This window comes from Brugia malayi (genome assembly GCF_000002995.4).
Source record: "Brugia malayi strain FR3 genome assembly, contig: Bm_v4_ChrX_scaffold_001, whole genome shotgun sequence".
Classification (NCBI taxonomy): Eukaryota; Metazoa; Nematoda; class Chromadorea; order Rhabditida; family Onchocercidae; genus Brugia; species Brugia malayi.
In genome coordinates this window covers 1,381,687-1,400,079 of record NW_025062479.1, presented here as the reverse complement: position 1 = coordinate 1,400,079, position 18,393 = coordinate 1,381,687, and the positions used below count along the sequence as shown (strand labels likewise).

The following is an 18,393-nucleotide window of genomic DNA, read 5'->3' as shown; positions in this document are numbered from 1 at the left end:
TTTTTAATTTAACGTTTTTCTTTTTTTTTCGTCCCCATTAACTTACTTTTTGTTTTGTCATTGATTTTGGATTGATACGATAAGTTTTTACTGGCTTATTTATTAGTGACATAGCTTTTTGAAGTATTTTCCATATGGTTGATTTGCCTGAACCACTCGGACCCAACAATATTACGCCCATTCGTTGTCGCATTTGATCGTATAATTCAAAGATTTTTTTTATCTAAATGATAAGTATCTTGTTATCATCACCAATTAACATAGTAAAATAAAAATTCAGCTTATAAATTATCATATAACAGAGAATACCAATGCATGATCATATCTAACAGAGAGCCAATAACAATATGAGTTATATTTTGTTACATTTTGAACTTATAATTTTATATTTTGAAAATTTTATAAGTTATATTTTGAAAAACTGAACCATATAAAATAGTCCTAGTAATGTTAATTAGTAATAAGAATAAAATTACCTGCATATCAGTAACCGTTATCTTCAATTCACCAGCAACTAATTTAATTGGTTCTAGCAACTCGTCAATCTGAAATTATTTTTTGAATATATAAATTTTTTTATTTTCACATACCTTATGCTAAAATTCATTGAAAAAGAAAACCTGTACGGTGTCTTTCTTAATATTTGAAAAGACATCATCGATCAGAATGCTAAATCGTTTAGAATCTTCAAAGGTGAGTTTTGATAATGTATTCAATGTCAATGCCTGTAAAATTTCCTAATCTTAAATATATATTTTGAAATTAGAAGGAAAAAAAAAAGACAACGATAAAAAAAACTAATATTTCTATAATTGTTATTATGAATGAAAAAGAAAATAATTAAAGATAAATTTATAAAAGTCTGGAAAAAAATGAAAAATGATACATCAACAACCACTTGAACTTCATTTTTATCCGTTCTCTTAGCTAATAAATTACCACAGCTGCGCAATACTGTTTTTAGTGCCCTTAGACCCCAATCATAATGCTGCTGCGAACTTAACATTTCCCTTAAAAATGGTATTATTTTATTTAAATTAGCCTAAATATCACATAATTCAAAATGAAAAAAACTTTTAAACAGAACTGTTTTTACATTTTCCTAAAATTATCGCTCTAATATTAATTTGTGCCCAGTTTTTTTTTTTTTTTTTTTTTTTTTTTTTTTCTATAGAAAATCCACAATGATAATAGTCGAAATTTCATTTCAAATCATCTATTAATTGAGTTACTTACCAAATTAATCAAATGATCTATAAAGTTCTAGCAAGTTAGTGAATTAAAAAAAAAAAAAAAACAAGCTAACTTGCTAAGGTTGAAGATTGATACCAGTTTTCGTGATAACTTCTTTGCATCGCAAAAACCTTCCGCACTCAAAAGTGTTTCTGCTAAAATAATAAAAAAAAAATCATATATTTTGAAGAATCATAGTAAGTATTGAGTAGAATTTCCTCTCAAATTATTTCATAAAAATAATTTTTAATTTTGGCTATTTTTTTTACAACAAAATGAATTTCTTATAGTTTGCTAGGAAAATGATAACAAACCGATAAGTTCGTTGTCCGGTACAGACATAATAATTGGACGAAATAATTGTTTAAGATTGTCCGGTAATTTCTGTCGTCCACCATATCCTTTGCTTACCGGATTCAATGTTATGAATATTGCTGAATTTAAATCTACAGGGACCTAAAATTTTATTCAATATTAACAATAACAGTTAACGAGTTTTTTTCCCGTATGATCATAGGTTTTAAAAATGCAGCCAAGTGCTCACATTTCGATCAGCCAGCATACATTTTCCTGATCGTAATTTTATTGCATCTTGAATAACCTGAATTTGCATTGATACAGCCGAAAGCACTGTCTGAAATTTCATGTTAAATGTTTAATTTTTTAATTTTTAAATTTACAACAACTTTGATTAACAGAAGAAAAATGACCTGATCTAAACGATTAAACTCATCAAAACAACCCCAAGCGCCACATTGTACCAAACCAATGAAAATACGACTCATTGAATAGACATCAATTCCTTCATCGCAGTTAAATACCAAAACTTGTCGTCCAAATAAATTTGCTAGTGCCTTAAATTTTTGTCCTACGATTAATTAAAGTAAATTAAAGTGATAGTAGCACTAATTTTATCTACTTTTATTTATTTCATTTATATTAATCATTGTGCTGAAGTAGTATGATATTGCAAACAATTTTACAACATATATACATACTTTGACAGATTCAGTTTTTCCAGTACCTGCAGGACCATATGGATTACCACCAAGACCCATTGACATTGCTAAATCATTATCTTTTGTTGAAAATTTAAAAAAAGAACAATATCAAAAAAAAAAAAAAATCGTAATTAAATCAATCAAATATTCCATTGTAATTTAAAATTGAATAATAATTATTTTAGGAATAAACAGAAATAAAAAATAAAAGTTTTGAATAATACATACCTTGTGTAAGAGTTAGATAGCATTTATCAGTGAGCGGTGTATGAACTAGTTTTGGTGCATTACCCTAAATTATGTTATTAATAATTTTACTATTCAAAAATAAAAAAAATGATTCTGAGTTAAATTGAATTAATAAATATTTTTGTTCAGATAATAAACCTGATATTCGTAAGTGTAATCAAATCGTGTATTAATATGTCGTATTATCACATGATCCTTTGATTCCAGATAATATCGTAGTTGTTTTTGCCAAATCCATGATGATTTAGTGCTAAAATTTATTTTTGTTTTCATTTAATGAATAATCCAAAAAATTTTTCTAGTAGTAACATGCAATATTTACTTAAGCATAGATTAAATAATTTACATAATTTAAATAGAAGCGATCTGTTTCGAAAATAAATAAAAATTTAAATTTTTATTATTTATAAATTCTAAAATAGAATTTCTTATTGAATTCGATTGTTTTCCCATTAACAAATCATAACTGTCACAACTGGTAAATTGATAATTAGATAAATACCCATTTACTGAACAAAAAAAAAGTGAAATTTAGGAAAATAAGTTTCTTACCAAGGTGAATTGTTGATTAGTTCATCGACAATACTTATATTATGAATTACATCCATTATAAGTGCTTTTAATTTAAGTTTTAAAACATGATCTGATGTTTTTGAATTAATATAATTTGCTAATGTCTGTTTTAATTGTTTCTGATAATTTTGCAAATCACCTCTACCATTTAAAATTCGTTCACATGCTTCACAGAAACGAATTTGTTCCGATAAACATAGAACCTGAAAAATTGTTTTTCGAACTACCAAACCAAACAATAAAAATTTTCATGCAACCAGTAAAAAAATAAAAAAGAAAAACCTGTGATGGATATTTGCCTGGATCAGGTGATGTTTCAGTAACACAATTTATGATCAATTTTCGGATTGTATTTTTCATTTCATTCGAAAGTTCTTGCAACCATTTCTGAAACAATCGTCATGAAGTTAAACTTGATTAAAAACTATATTAAAATACAGTCATAAATTGCTTAAATTTCTACACTTTTTCCTTTCATTTGTAGGTTTGAAAAAAAAAAAAAAAAATTTACTTCCGCTTCAGGAATAATTCTGACTGGTTTTGACAGCTGAACAGTTTCACCATCACCGGAAACCATTGCAATTATCGTTTCACCATTATCACCAAATTTAACTTTATGAATTCCCTATTAAACATTTCAGATTTTTGGAATTAAATTCATGCTTCTAGAAGATTAAAGAAAATATTCATTAAAAAAATGTAAAAAATCTTTTTAAGTGCTATTAAAACTCAAAGTGAATTAAGCTAATTATTAATTAACATTAGCATATCGTGTTTAGATTTTTCACATGCTTCATTTTTATCTATGACTAAACGTTCAATTTTAGATTTAAATGATTATTACATCAATTCAATTACTTTAAATGGAGCATACCTGGAAAAGTTTTTTGAGATGTGTTTGAATTACTGTTTCATTCATCAGTTGACCTAACATTTCCAACAGATCGTCATCACCCAAGAAATAAAATCTTGGAAAAGCATTTCGTTTTTCCTTTAAAAAAATACTCAAAAAAATATTTTTTCTCAAAGTGGTCATTAATATTATATTAATTTTATGATAATATTAATAATACTGGAAATGTTAGAAGGTGAAATATAATATATTTAAATGTCTTTTTTTTTTTTTTTAGTAGTGTACAAACTTCAAGAAATTGATTTAAGGCTTTCTGACAGCGATTAAGTTGATCAATAATTTGTTCCAATGTACGCTTCAAAGAAGTTCGTGTACTCAAACTAACGATACGTGAATCCTCAACCACATCTACAAATTAATTTTTGTTTTATTATTTTAAAACCTTATTGAAATCCAATTATATACTTAAAATTCAATAATTTTATCATTTTACTTTCTTTACTTTCCCCTAGAAATTTTTAGCTATTTGGTCAAATTTGAAATTTTTGATTTTTACAATAAAACTAAAAGGCGGTAAAGTTTTCATCAATTAAAAATAAATGAAAATGATGAAAAAAAATAATGAAAAGAAAAAAAAAAATGATGAGAAATCCTTGTAATTTCTTTAACTATACGATAATTTTAAATATTTATATAATAAATAATTTAAAAAAATAAATAAGTAACCATTTAAGACGGTACGAAATTCAATATCAACTCGATTGAAGCGTGATGCTTCAGATGGAAGTGATCCACGTCCAAAAATTGGCTCCAAATAAATCCATTTACGCTGTATTTCATTCATCCATTGTATATATTGTTCAGTTTCGGCTAATCTAAATTTAAAAAAATAAATAAATAAAGTAAATAAATATTTGCGTAAATTTAAAATATATAATTTTATTGCTATTTGAGTGAAATATATAAATATGCAATTAAAAACGTAATATTGTAATAAATATGATAAATGATATACCGTGTTTCCCATATTGATGTTTTATCAATAAATTGAGCATAATAGGAAGAATTTTTTAGCGATTGCAGTAATGCTTCACTATCTTTCACCTTAATTTTAATGAAATTTATAGAATTAATTTCATAAAATTTAATAAATCTATAAATTTCAATAATTTTGCTAAATAATAAATAAAAATGTACAAAAAATTTGATGAAAAACGATGAATATGATATAAAATGCAAGTATAAAGATCGATACATTTGTATTTTGCTTCTATTTTGATCAAAAATTGATTAACAAAATTTCAATATTATATTGCAAGAACACAAAATACCGAATTTAATGCATCTTTCCAATCTTTGATTATTTTCACAACTGTTCCATTGGAATGTTTGTAGTCAATTAGAACAAATTCTGCCTAAATTTTAAATTTTATTCATTTTTTTTTTTTTTTTTTTGTTTTTGAAAAATATGATGAATAAATTACTGATAAACAATGAAAGATATTTTTTTGTCAAATAAGAAAAGTTTAAAGTGGATTAAAAAAAGCAATTGATGAAGTTAATAAATTGAAAACAATAATTAAAAATAAATGAGAAAACCTGTTCAGCCCAAAGTTCAAGCTCTTGAATAGCTTCACGAATTGTAACTTCACCTTGAGCACGTTCATTTAAATTTTTTAATGCTTCCAAATTTTCGATGATCATTTTATGAACATTCAATAAATCACCAAAGCGCAAATGTTCCAATGTTGTACCTTTCGGCATGCCCAATATTCGAAATAACATTAGCCAATGATCACTGCTTAAGATTTCACCACGACAGTATTTCAAACCAGCACTCATTTCCTAATTTAACAAAATAAGATATACTATAAATAGCTTATTTCATCAAATTATAAATAAAATCATTCATTCCTGCTTTTTAATTTTAATAACCTTATCAAAATTTAGAAATTTCATCAAAATAGCAAAATTTTTGCTCTATAATTAGATGAAAAAGTAAAGTTGTTATCCATCTTACTGATAATATGCTTTCACAATGCTTATAAAAACAAGGAAAATAAGTTCTTTTTTTTAAAGGAATATTAAAAAGTAGATGAAAATTTCATACAAAAATATTTTCTGATTGATAACTAGAAAAAAGAAATTAAACGAAAAAGGAAGAGATTTCTTTAGTTTAAAATAGAGAATTAAGTTTTTTTTTTTTTTTTTTTTTTTAATTTTAAATAGGGTTTTAACTCCTTAATAATAATAAATGATGTTTCAGGCGAAAGATTATTATTTGACATAAATTTAAGAAATTTGGCAAATATTCAGCATTTTTTACCTTTAATTGATCAATGTCCTTACGTAAACGAACAGTAATATGTGCAGCTGGTAAACTTTTCAACTTATCATCCCATTCATGCAAATATTCATCAAAACGATAAGTTTTTGATCTGCAAAAAAAAGAAAAAAAATTGTTAAAAATTAGTAAAAAATTGCTAAAATCCTTTAGTAATTGTCAAAAAAGATTAGAAAATATCCAAAAATATTTCAACTATATTCTTTATGATACTATTTATTTTACACAAATAATCATTTAATTATCATTGTATTATCACGTAGAATAATCCTATGATCGATCAGTTATCATCTCTTAAAAGCAAGATTTGAACAAAACTTCGAATTAAAAAATTAACACTTCAATTAATAATGACTGATTAGTAATAATCTAATGGTGATAAGTAACAATTACATTTACCTGAACAAAATCCACTCTTCGTTAGCCATTTCTTGTAAGCCAACATTAAATTGTTCATACAGTAACCAATTACTTTCACAATTTTTAAGATCAATCTCCATTTCATCAAAAAGTGGCATTTCTGATTTGTTGATATCAAATTGTTCACATTCTGCTCTGAATATCATCAACAACAACATAGGATATTGTAATAATCAAAATTCATTGACAAAAAATTTTTTTTCACACATTATCTCTCAATTTTTTGTTCTGAAAAATTTTCAACATATTTATAATTCAAGAATGCAAATACTTAAATAATAATTTACATTTATGCATTTTTTCATTCATAAATTTTATCATTATCATATTCTAACATTTTTTAATTCGTAACTTTTCTTATCTATTCAAAAATTTACGTGAAAATATTTGTAATTTAATTTTATCATACAGTAAGGCGTCGCGTTTTCGTTGTAACTCATCGAATTCATCACGTTTTTCTTTGATAAATTGTATTGCACCAAGTAAGGCATTTCTGTCATCGTCAAAAAGCTCATTTTTTGGTTTGAATTGATTCCAGCGAACAAATAATTTTTCAATTTCATCATTTAGTGATTTCAGACGTGTTTTAACATTTGATTTCAGTGTCTCCACCTAATAAACAGAAAGAATTAAACAATGCTTAATTGATTTAATCAAGCTAACAAAATTATAATAAGCTATTTGATTAGTCCGTCATAAAGTTAGTAAGTCTTTCTTTTTAAATTCATAAACGTTGGTTTAAATTATCAATTAATTAATCAAAAACAAACTATTTGATTTTTCAAATTAGTACGATTATTGTTTCAGTAAAAACCAAATGTTATTACTTTAAATAAATATTTATCAAAAAAATTTTTTTCTATTTTTAATTAAATAAAATTTTATGGATTGGACTGGATAACTATAAACATTCACTGAAATTTTCAAAATGCAATTGGTCTACATTTCTCTGCCTAATATGCTAACAAAAAGACGATGCTAATATTTCATTTTTTTTTTTTTTTTTTTCACAATAATAAAAAATATGAAGAAAGTATTTTGATAGATGAAAATGTAACAAATAAAGTTTATACTTAAATTTGATTTTAATAATAAACCTGTTCTTTAATCATTAACTGATGGCTATCTAACATTAGCTCAAATTTCTCCCATAATTTTAAAACAATTGGTAATTGTTCAGCACCACTTCCGCCAACTGATCGTAATAAAACATTTTTTTCCTCAATTGAATCAAGCATTTTCTTCAGCTAAAAAAAAAATTTTTTTTTTTTATTGTAAAATAAAAAAATATCAAATGTGATATGCATCATGATGTAATTATAATAGAATTAGTTTAAGAAGACCTCTTTATTAAATTTTCCAAATTCGATATGCTTCTGATTTGCATCTGCAATTTCAGCAACTGATTGTGGTCTTGAACTGAGTACTTCAATTGCTTGATTTAAGAAACGATTGATATCCTGGAAGAAAATCAAAGAAAAAAAGCAGTCAACAAAATATATAAATGCGATTTCTATTCTTTAAAAAAAAAAAACAAAATCCCCACTGCAATTAATTGTAATTAAATTTTAAAAAATTTGCATTGTTTTAACAATTTTTTTCATTAAATTAATTAAGTTAATTTACTACCTAATTAAATGATTACAAAAAATATTACGTGAATTTCATTATTAATGGAATATCTTAACGTCCATATTAACGTGTCGAAGAGACGTTGTAGCATATCATCGACAGCAATTTTAACGGCTGATGTTGAAACAATAATACATTCCAATTTTACTTCACTGTAATATTTCACAAATTTTTTAAATGTCTTATTTATCATTAATATTGTTTGTGATGAAATCGTGCACAATTTAGGATGAAATTTTAGTTAATGGCTTAGAGTTAATAAAAAAAAAAAAATTATCAAGTTGATAAATTAAGGAATTTTGTCATTTAATTTTTGTGAAATGGAAAGAGAAAAAAAAATCAATTAGTAATGACAAATGCAGAGGAAAAAGAAATTTAATTGTTGTTTTATTATTATATGTATTTTTTTATTTTGAGATTTTAGCTTTAAAAAAAAAAAAAAAAAGAGATTAAAATTACTGTGTTATTATTCCTAATACTCATACTTATTTATATTCTGTCGCTTCTTTAAAAGACTTTCGTAGATAGCAAAAAAAAAAAAAAAGCTATTAATACAGAATGGTCGAAAAAAATATTAAACCTTTAAAGACCAAAATTAATTGGCCAATTTTAAATTATTAATGTTTCACCTTGGCAGTTTTTCAGCATCTCTTCCTTTCACCTTCAGTAATTTGATTTGATTTTCCCAGTCTTCAGCTTGTTTAAAATGTTTTGTAATTAAGCTTTCCAGATCAACTTGGCCTAGCACAACCCAGTTCTATAAATTTTTGTTAAAAATCAACAAATTTCAAAATTTGCCACTTAAATTATTATTTTATTCAATTTTTATCTTTTATTTAACATCTAACTCTATTTTAAATCAAAATTTTTGCTACACAAATTGATTGTTTCTTGAAAATCAATCATATAAATCTATATCATTGTTTATCATTTCCGAAAAAAAAAAGGAATGGAAAAAAATTATCAGTAAAATTTTTACCTCAAATTCATTTCCCACATTAACAAGCTTTTCGAATAGTTGTTCTGCTTTTTCATAAACACTCCAAAATCGATTTGCGTTATATTCGATCATTTTTGCAAACAATTCATTAGCCTAAATATCTAATGAAACTTACTACATAATAATAAATGATGAGATTGAATAAGTTGAATTTATTTATCATGAAAATTTGACAAGCAAATTTTCAAAATTTATAAGTAAACTAAGAATATACATTCTTTTTTTTTTCATTTTGATATATTAATCACTAAATATTTGAAAAAAGATTAAAATGCATGCATTTGATATGATTTTAGCTAGTAAATATTTAAAAATGCTCTTTTGTTTACTTGTTCACTTTCTTGAACACCGCGAAATTTCTGTGGAATACTAATAAATTTTCGCAATTCGCGATAATATTTCGCACGAATTTCTTCTAATGGTGGTCGTAATTCAAGTTGCTGATCTCTATAAATATATTAATTGAAATTAAAATGAAATGCCAAATTTTCACATACAATATAAACATTACTTTAATCTATTAAAAATTTATTTAAAAAAAAAAAAAAAAAAAAAAAAAAAAAAAAAAAAAAAAGATAGAAGAAAATAATGTTACAAAATTTATTCATAAACTTTACTTAAACACAAGTTGAACTTGAATTAACGGAATTTGCTTATGAAGACTTTCGATACCCCATTGATATTGCAATTGTAATGTCTGTAAAAAAATAAAAAAACAAACAATTTTAAAATTTTAAGATGATTTTTTTTTTGAAAGAAATTCGAAAAATTATAAAAAGAAATTCTTATAGGTAACAAAATAAAATTCTTTATTAACCTTATAAAGTTGACGATCCCAATGTGATAACCATGGTATCATATTACTACGATTACTGATACTTCGTTCTTGCTCTGCTATTTTACTTCGTATCTCACCCATAACATCTTTCCATTTATCGATTTCTTTTAGAAGATCCAAATTCATTAGTTGTTTTATCTTGTCACAAATTTCGCTATGCGCTTTTCGTAATCGTCGTAAAAATAATGAAAAAATGTTGATGATTGATTAAATTATAAATGAAAAAAAGAAAATTTTGCATTTATTCTTTTTTATCATATTTTTTATTATAATTTAATATTAAGTTAAATTTTTTATCATAATTAAAAATATCCATTTAATGTTTGCATTTTTAATATTTAAACATAATATTGAATTTTGTTATAAAGTTATAAAATAAAAATTTTGCATTGCTAAAATTAAATAATGATAACGTTGATTTTGAATAATATTTTTTGTTCATATTTATCAATTAATAAAATTATGGTAGTTATCAAAGACAAAAAAAAAATGGAAAAAATACCAAAAAGTAAACGGGAAAAGAATGGGTTAAAATATACCATATAAGTTTACCTATTATGTAAAGTTAAACGTTCAGCAGCTGCCTGTAACTTTTCGATGAATTCTTGAAGATGTTTCGGATTATTCCAGCTAACCGCATTTGTTGTTGCTTCTTCACCTTTCTTTCCGGATAGGATTAATTTTTCAAATGCTAAAGCTTCGTCTAACATCATTGCTTGTTGACACGGAAGCATCTGCTGATCCACCGAATTATAGAAATGTGCCACCTTCAAATGTGCAATTTTAATTTAGTCTATTAAAATTGAAAATAAAAATAATGTAAATCAAATAGGACAAATAAGATTGCAAGATAATAGTCAGAATTAAACAAAATTATAAATTATTATAAAAACTCAAAATTATTCCATTCTATTCCAATCATTGATTAATTTATCAATTCAGTGATAAATTGTAATCAATAATTAATTTATCACTTTGGATTATATAAATTTAGCTAATGTCTATTCTTTTCTAGTTTTCTTAAAATTCTCAATAGCTATCAAAACCTAGACATAGTTACTTTCATCTACTATAAATAAAATATTCCTATCAAATTTCATAAAAAAAATTTTTTAAAAAAAAGAAAACAAACAAACAAATGTAATAACCTGTTTAAGAATGATAGCATATTTGTAGAATTGTTCGCCAGTATTAGCACATTCAATAATTTTTTGCGGTAAAACAAATCCAAGACCAATTAATTGACGTACTTCTCTGAGAAGGCGAACTAAACGATCGCTATAGTTGACAATCAAATTACCACCTTTCTGCTCAATACTCATTAGTTTACCACTTGTTTCAAGTGCAATTGAATTTGTCGAATTACAAACTAATTTGATCATTTCTTGGCACCTAAAACTTTTCAATTATATTTTGAACTTAAAACGAAAAACTGAACTAAATTTTAAAATTCAGAAATATGTTAAAAATTATTTTGTATATATTTGATAATACTTAACATTTTGAAAACTCCACAATGTGATAGTTTTTTTTTTCTTTAAATTATTTCATTCATTATTAACTCTTTTTTTTCTTCCATTCGTTTTTTTTTTTTTTTTTTTCAGTTTTAAATTTATTTTGCTTACTTACCAACTACTAAAGCAATCTGATTCTAACGAATGCATTTCATCAATTGCATTTTGAATTTTTACTTGAATTGTTTTATAAGTTGCTAAATCGTTTAACAATTGGTCGCATACAATCTTGATATTTTCAATCTTAAAATATATAATTAATAATAAATTTAAGCTAATTTTTACAATAGATTATTACTTTATTGCTTTTAAAGTTAACCTATCATTATTTATTATTTTCGGAAAGTTTAAAAAAAAATGAATAAAATCAAAAAATAAAAATTTTTCAAAAATTTCATTGTAATAACAGCATCAAAAATCATTATTGTGCTATCATCCATGTCATAAAATAGACTATTTATCAGATTTTTTTTTTTTTTTTTTAACTATTACTCTATCAAATTTTTGTTTTTAAGCTTTAAATTAAAGGAGAAAAAAAAAACTTAACAAAAGTTTTAACTTATAAAATTACCTTATTAATTTCTCGTCGAATCCAAATAAGTTTAGCAGCAATTTCTGTAAGATATTGTCCATTTGGTATATCACTGGTTACAATTCGTTCAATTACTTCACGTTTTTTCATCTCCACCGCATTTACCAAACGACTAAGCAATGTTTCTCTGAATTTAAAAATAGTCTACAGATTTTCTTCTTTAAAAAAAAAAAAAAAAAAAAAAAAAAATGAAAAAAATATATTTTAAATTATCCATAAAATGTTAAATAAAAAAAAGAATGAAATTGAAGTATTATTTACCTTTCCATTAAAAGTTTTTCCTTGATACTTGGACGATTTAAAAAATGTTTAAATTTAATCAGATTAGTTATTGCCTGAAAATTTAAAATTAGGATATATAAAGCATAAAATGAAATATAAATATTATTGGTAAATAAAATTTTTTATGTCATTGTGATTAGTAATTGTAGTGCAATTAAATGTTTTATCAATGAATTTGCTGTTAAATTATTTGCATAAATTTATTAACACTTTCCTATTAGTTTTATCAGTTATTAGTTTTGTAATCTTTTACATTTAGGATATAATATACTTTGCTGTTATTTTAATTCTTTACAATTAATCAAAATTTTAATTTCAGAAGAAAAGCCAGATTTAACTAATCGATAGAAAAATTGGAGGAAAAAAATTTTTTTTTTTTTCGAAAACTTACAGCATCATCAGTGAGTTGATTAAATTGTAAACGTTTCCTTAAAATAGGTAATGCTCTTTCCACAATTGGTTCAATGCATCGTTCTACTTCCTAAATTAGTGCAAAAATTAATTTTTGCAAAATTAGCAATTTGGTGTTTTTGTAATTACTTCATAAACCCAATTAATTAAATTAGCAATTGTAAAACAAATGTAACAAAACTTTTCCTTCTTTTAAAAAAAAGCTGTAAAATTTGAAGTTAATTAAAAACTTACTAGAATAAAAATAAATCAAAAATTTGATGTTAAAATTAAATTGTTTAAACATTCAAATATTACAAACAGTATGAGTAAGTGATTCCATTTCCAGAAATTTGTATTGTTGACATTTTCTTTGTTTCAAAAATTTTCAAATAGCAAAAAAAATAAATTTAAATCTTATTGTTATGAATTATTTACTTCATCCTAAATCTCAATAAACAGTGCAAAACGAAAATCTTAAATTAAAATAATTTCTAATGAAACTAATGAGACTAAAATAAGAGTAATAATAAATGCAATTATTTCACCAATAATTTGTTTTTCCAATTTTGCTGAACAGAAATATCATAGGTAAATATGGGCATTGTACCAAAAATATTTCGAATAATTTGTTCCATTTCTTTTTGCCCATTTTTATCTTTTATTAATTCAGTCATTTGATTGCTTAATAATTTCAATGATAAAATCTGTAAAAACTAATTATTTTTATATGCTTTATGTGGACACAATTAGAAAATTTCTTAATAACTTAAAATATTATTTATCATTTTTAAAAAACAAAAAAAAAAAAAAAAAAAAAAAAAACAAAACAAAATTATTATAAAATTAAATGAATCATTTGTTTATTATTATACTTATTCATTATTATTTATTATTATATTTTTACATATTCACTTATTACTTTTTATTATTATACTTTTATCATTATTGTTTTTTATCAAAATTGTTACCATTGTTATTTCATCATTATTATTAGTATATTTTCATTGAATTTGCAATATTGAAATGTTTTAAAATATGAAAAAGTTTGTGACGCAAAGAAATTATTTGTAATATCATCTCAATAAGTAATGATATATACACATACTTTATCAGTATGTTTTTGAATAATTTCAAAAATTGAAATTATTGATTTATCACCATTCCATGGATTATCAATATCTTGCTTCCACTGTTCAATAAGTGTTGTAATTACAAATTGCCACTGTTCGCAAATGGAAATAATTTGATGTAAAATATCGATTACTGTAACATCGTTCCATATATTATTAATTTCAATTTTATTTGTTATCGAATTAATAATTAGTGCACCTGAAAGAAATTATTACGCATAAATTAATGAAATTTTATATTATAATTTCGAATATTTATATTATAATTATTATGCAAAATGAATAAAACTACATTGAATAAATAAGTTATATTTAACTAATAGATATGAAAATGACTAGCACAAAGTTAGCATTTCATTAGAGTTAGTATGTACGAGCAGTGTAACAAACTTATCACTAAACGAAGCTCTGATATTGATATGATAAGGATTTGTATCCAGCAAACGACACTAGTGATAATATCAACATTTTTGACACTCATAAACTTATTTTATCTATTCACAACATACATTAATACATATAATTGGCATTATATATAATTTAATGAATAAATTATATTTTATTAAAAAGTGACCAGAAGTAAACATTAATTTAATAAAAGTCTAATCAAATTGCAAATTAAAATGATTATTGTACGATATGAGATAATTCATTTTCATTATTTTATTAAATAATTTATTATTTGTTGATCATTTTGAAATGATCGTGTTTTAGGTAAAAATGATATAAAATTGCTGTAAAATTAACATTTACAAAAAATTAAAAAAAAGAACGATCAGTTTACCGATACTATCGATAATATGTCTCATATTATTTTGTGGAAATGATGGTTCACAGTTCCAAAGTTGATTTAAACAATCTTCAATAGTATCAATAACTTCATAAATTTCATCTATACGACAACTTGTAAGCATTTCAAGTTTCACTTCAAGAATTTGAAATACTTGGAAATATTGCAATGCAGCATTGTCCTTTCGATTTTTCCAATAATTAATTTCATCATGTATTGATCGTCTTACATGAATGTTTTCTAAATTATAATTAAAATTCAGAAAAAAAATTTTTAAAAAACAACTAAATAAATAAATGAATAAATAAAGTAATCTCTAAATAGTAAAAATGCTTAAAAAAGAAAAAAAGACCTCTTTTTTTCATCCTAACACATATATAAGTAAATTATATTTTTTTAAATTTCAACCATTATTCAAACATTTTTTTTTCTTTTCAGAAATATAACTTACTTTTGTCATTCTTCGGTTCCATAATCATTTCAAGTTCATTTAAAATTGTATGTAAATGGCTATTTGCAGATGTTTCGAAATTATTTTCAGTTGCTTGTTTGAATATCTTAAGTTTTATTTATCATTATGGATATTTTATTTTTTTTTATAAAAATAGCAATAGTTCATTGTTAACTTCATCACTGAATTTTTAACTGGAAAAAATTGTTAACTAAAATTTGAAATAATTATTGTAAAATATCTATTTAAATTACCAACTTCTCTCACTGAACGAATTAATGCATCCGTTGGACGCCCACGTAATGATAATACTGATATTTTGCTCTTAAAATTATCCAATGGTAATGCAATTGCTTCAAGTTTATAAAAGATCACTCTCAGTAAATCCGGATCATGAATATTTCGCATTTCATTCGTAATATCAAATGCTCCTTTCTGAAATTTGAAATCTCTTCTTGAAATTTGAATTTTTTTTTTTGAATTAAAAATTTGTTTAATTAATAACTAATATTAATAAAATAAGTCGTGAAATGTAATAATCACTTATATTAGAACCTTCAGTATATAAATTTCGTTTTTCCTTTTCTTTTCTTTTTTTTTTTTAAATCGAAACCGAAAACGATTTGATGAAAATTTTCCAAAAATAAAGATTGAAAATAACAAAAAGTTTGCTAACCTGTTCATCTTTGGCAATAATTAACAATGGTGTATTGGTATCACAAAAATTTTGTATTGGAATCAAATTTGGAATTTTATTTTCCGATAAATTTAGCGCAAAAATATGCGATGCAACACGTAAGATATAATGACGTCGAGGATCATTACGTTCGTAATCCATAATTCGCTATCTTAGTAAGCGTATATTATTAAAATTTATACGTTTCTAAAACATCATTCTAAATGCAAACTTTTATTTTACAATTGCCAAAATTTGTTTATTAAGAAAAAAAAATTTCTGCTAAATTTATTACTTAAAAAAAAAGTATTGAATTTAACAAAATTTATGTCAACATTCGTGTCATATCAATTCACTACTTGTCGTTTTCTTTTTTTTTTTTTTTATTTCTTTTAAATAAACAATTAATTTGAAATCATCTTTTGAATATTTTATTTGTTCTAAAAAAAGGAAAAAAAACAAAAGCTAATTTGAAATTAGTAGTTTTATTAATTTTTACAGTTATACTGTTATATCGCGTGCAATTATATATATTTATTTATAATTATTGTGAATTTAAAATTTTGAAAGCTATTAGAATTTTACATTTTTTTTTCTTTGTATAGTTACTATAAATGTTTGTATAAAATACTTCATATATTTTTTTTTTTTTTTTCATTTTTATTAATAATATAGTAAAATAAGCTGTTCATACAAAATTTCATTACTTCAAAACGATACAACGATTACTAATGTCAAAAAATAAAAAAGAAGAAAGTGAGAAATGTCAATTTGTTTAGTAATAAAAAAAAAAAAAGAAAGAAAGAAAAAGTAGCTGGAAGTGAAATTAAAGAAGACATCAAAGATTGATTGCAAAAATTTGCAAAAAAAATGTAAAATTATTTGCATGATACATTTTGTTCAATCGTTTTTTTTTTTTTTCAATTTAATTTTTTTAATTCATAAATTGTACATTAAAAAATTTATGTTATTTTTTAAAATTTTCATTGAAGTTTTTGTTATAAAATTCATTCACAAAAGCTTAATTATCATTATATTTCAACTTTTTTTCACTTATTTTTTTATTTTTCCTTTTCAGTAAAACTTTAATTTGGGAAAATTTTTTCTCAGAAATACTATAAGAAAGCAGGAAAATAATGGAAATTGTTTTTTTTTTTTTTATTTTTTCTAACTAATTTAAAAAATTTTCACTAAAATACTTTCTTATAAATTTCTTTTAAATAATTCATAATTAAAATATTTGACATTATACTCTCCATTATACTTCATCCATGTCATAATTAAAGTAATACCTATAATAATAGCATATATTAGCTAAGAAAAATTAAAAAGCATCAATTTCTACCTTTTTTCTTAAATTGATTATTTTGAAAATTTTAATATAGAAGGTTTAATTTTTCAAAAAGGGAAAAAAAAAATTATTATTTCAACAATCAATGTGTACTAATAAACTTTAAACCCTTTTTTTTTTTCTGTTTCTTAAGCAAGGATTAATAACATAAATCATTTTAAAGAATTAAAAAATGAAAGAAACGAATGATTCGTATTGGAACAATGATATGATACGATGTAAAATGCTAACGAATAAATTGATTGAAAATGTTTATTATAATTCGGTTGCCATGGTATTTACAATTATACAAGCCATCCAACTTATGCTCATTTCAAGATATTTCGGATAGCAACGGAGAAATGAAAATTTTTTCCGGTATTTTAATAATTTACAGAGAATACTTAAAAACACTTCAATTTTTCATCACTTGTGAAAAAAAAAAAAGAGTTAAAATGTTAACCAGTAAAAATTTTCTGATAATTTTTATTTTTTTAAAAATTTCTAAAAGTGTTTCAACTTTTTTTTTGCCTTGTGTCTATAGGGTGAAACAAAAAAAAAAAGAAAAAAAATGAAATCACTTGATTGAAGCAAAAAAAAAGTTTACAAAACCTGTGTATACTTCGTTTTTTTTTTTTTTTTTTTTTTAAATACTATTTATAAAGAAAAGAAAGAAATTGTCAAATTTTCCTTTCTTTTTTTAAAAAAAAAATTCATTTTTGCTTTGAACAAATCATTGAAAATGCATTAAATTATCATCAATCCATTTACTTTTAACCATTTTTTTTCACTTCTTATTTTTTTTTTTAAAAAAACTTCTATCACTGCAATCATTTCATTTATCTATAAATTGTGGAAGTTTTCTGATATCAATGTTATTCGTTCTTTTTGATAATTTAGCTCCTTTCCAACATTATTTCTTTTTTCTTTTTTCATCTTTTATCATTTCAGTTAATTGTGCTTTTTCATCATGATAGATTCAACAATTTGAATATTTCAAATATTAAGTAAAAAACTGTTGAAAGATATAATTTTTAGAACTTATATTATTAAGATAAACAATAATGATTTTCATTCCTTTTGTATCAATGT

General features: G+C 23.2%; 2 protein-coding genes across 3 annotated transcripts in view; both read right to left on the bottom strand.

Moving 5' to 3' along the window:
• Bma-che-3 (dynein heavy chain isotype 1B, putative) overlaps positions 1–10,269 on the bottom strand; it is a gene marked incomplete at both ends in the record, with an annotated part of 28,222 nt that extends 17,953 nt beyond the window's left edge. For both annotated transcript variants that reach the window (XM_043073228.1, XM_043073229.1), the window contains 31 exons: positions 47–223; positions 477–545; positions 621–725; positions 887–1,010; positions 1,307–1,388; positions 1,548–1,689; positions 1,778–1,867; positions 1,944–2,087; positions 2,232–2,299; positions 2,463–2,526; positions 2,622–2,733; positions 3,036–3,259; positions 3,339–3,443; positions 3,568–3,681; positions 3,931–4,047; positions 4,199–4,317; positions 4,636–4,784; positions 4,925–5,013; positions 5,241–5,324; positions 5,509–5,754; positions 6,236–6,347; positions 6,653–6,808; positions 7,083–7,285; positions 7,771–7,920; positions 8,017–8,133; positions 8,331–8,457; positions 8,935–9,062; positions 9,285–9,398; positions 9,635–9,752; positions 9,923–10,002; positions 10,123–10,269. In XM_043073228.1, the coding sequence (XP_042929162.1) occupies positions 47–223; positions 477–545; positions 621–725; positions 887–1,010; positions 1,307–1,388; positions 1,548–1,689; positions 1,778–1,867; positions 1,944–2,087; positions 2,232–2,299; positions 2,463–2,526; positions 2,622–2,733; positions 3,036–3,259; positions 3,339–3,443; positions 3,568–3,681; positions 3,931–4,047; positions 4,199–4,317; positions 4,636–4,784; positions 4,925–5,013; positions 5,241–5,324; positions 5,509–5,754; positions 6,236–6,347; positions 6,653–6,808; positions 7,083–7,285; positions 7,771–7,920; positions 8,017–8,133; positions 8,331–8,457; positions 8,935–9,062; positions 9,285–9,398; positions 9,635–9,752; positions 9,923–10,002; positions 10,123–10,269 (3,876 nt within the window). The remainder of the gene's footprint in view (positions 1–46; positions 224–476; positions 546–620; positions 726–886; positions 1,011–1,306; positions 1,389–1,547; positions 1,690–1,777; positions 1,868–1,943; positions 2,088–2,231; positions 2,300–2,462; positions 2,527–2,621; positions 2,734–3,035; positions 3,260–3,338; positions 3,444–3,567; positions 3,682–3,930; positions 4,048–4,198; positions 4,318–4,635; positions 4,785–4,924; positions 5,014–5,240; positions 5,325–5,508; positions 5,755–6,235; positions 6,348–6,652; positions 6,809–7,082; positions 7,286–7,770; positions 7,921–8,016; positions 8,134–8,330; positions 8,458–8,934; positions 9,063–9,284; positions 9,399–9,634; positions 9,753–9,922; positions 10,003–10,122) is intronic.
• A 422-nt stretch (positions 10,270–10,691) lies between these two features.
• Positions 10,692–16,133, bottom strand: Bm17891 (Uncharacterized protein; the record flags this gene model as incomplete). Its single annotated transcript, XM_043073227.1, has 12 exons — positions 10,692–10,910; positions 11,292–11,535; positions 11,773–11,900; positions 12,229–12,376; positions 12,511–12,584; positions 12,923–13,012; positions 13,470–13,628; positions 14,030–14,253; positions 14,839–15,084; positions 15,296–15,401; positions 15,554–15,730; positions 15,972–16,133. The coding sequence occupies 12 exons, from the start codon at positions 16,131–16,133 to the stop codon at positions 10,692–10,694; spliced, it is 1,977 nt and encodes a 658-aa protein (XP_042929161.1).
• Positions 16,134–18,393: the final 2,260 nt, after the last annotated feature.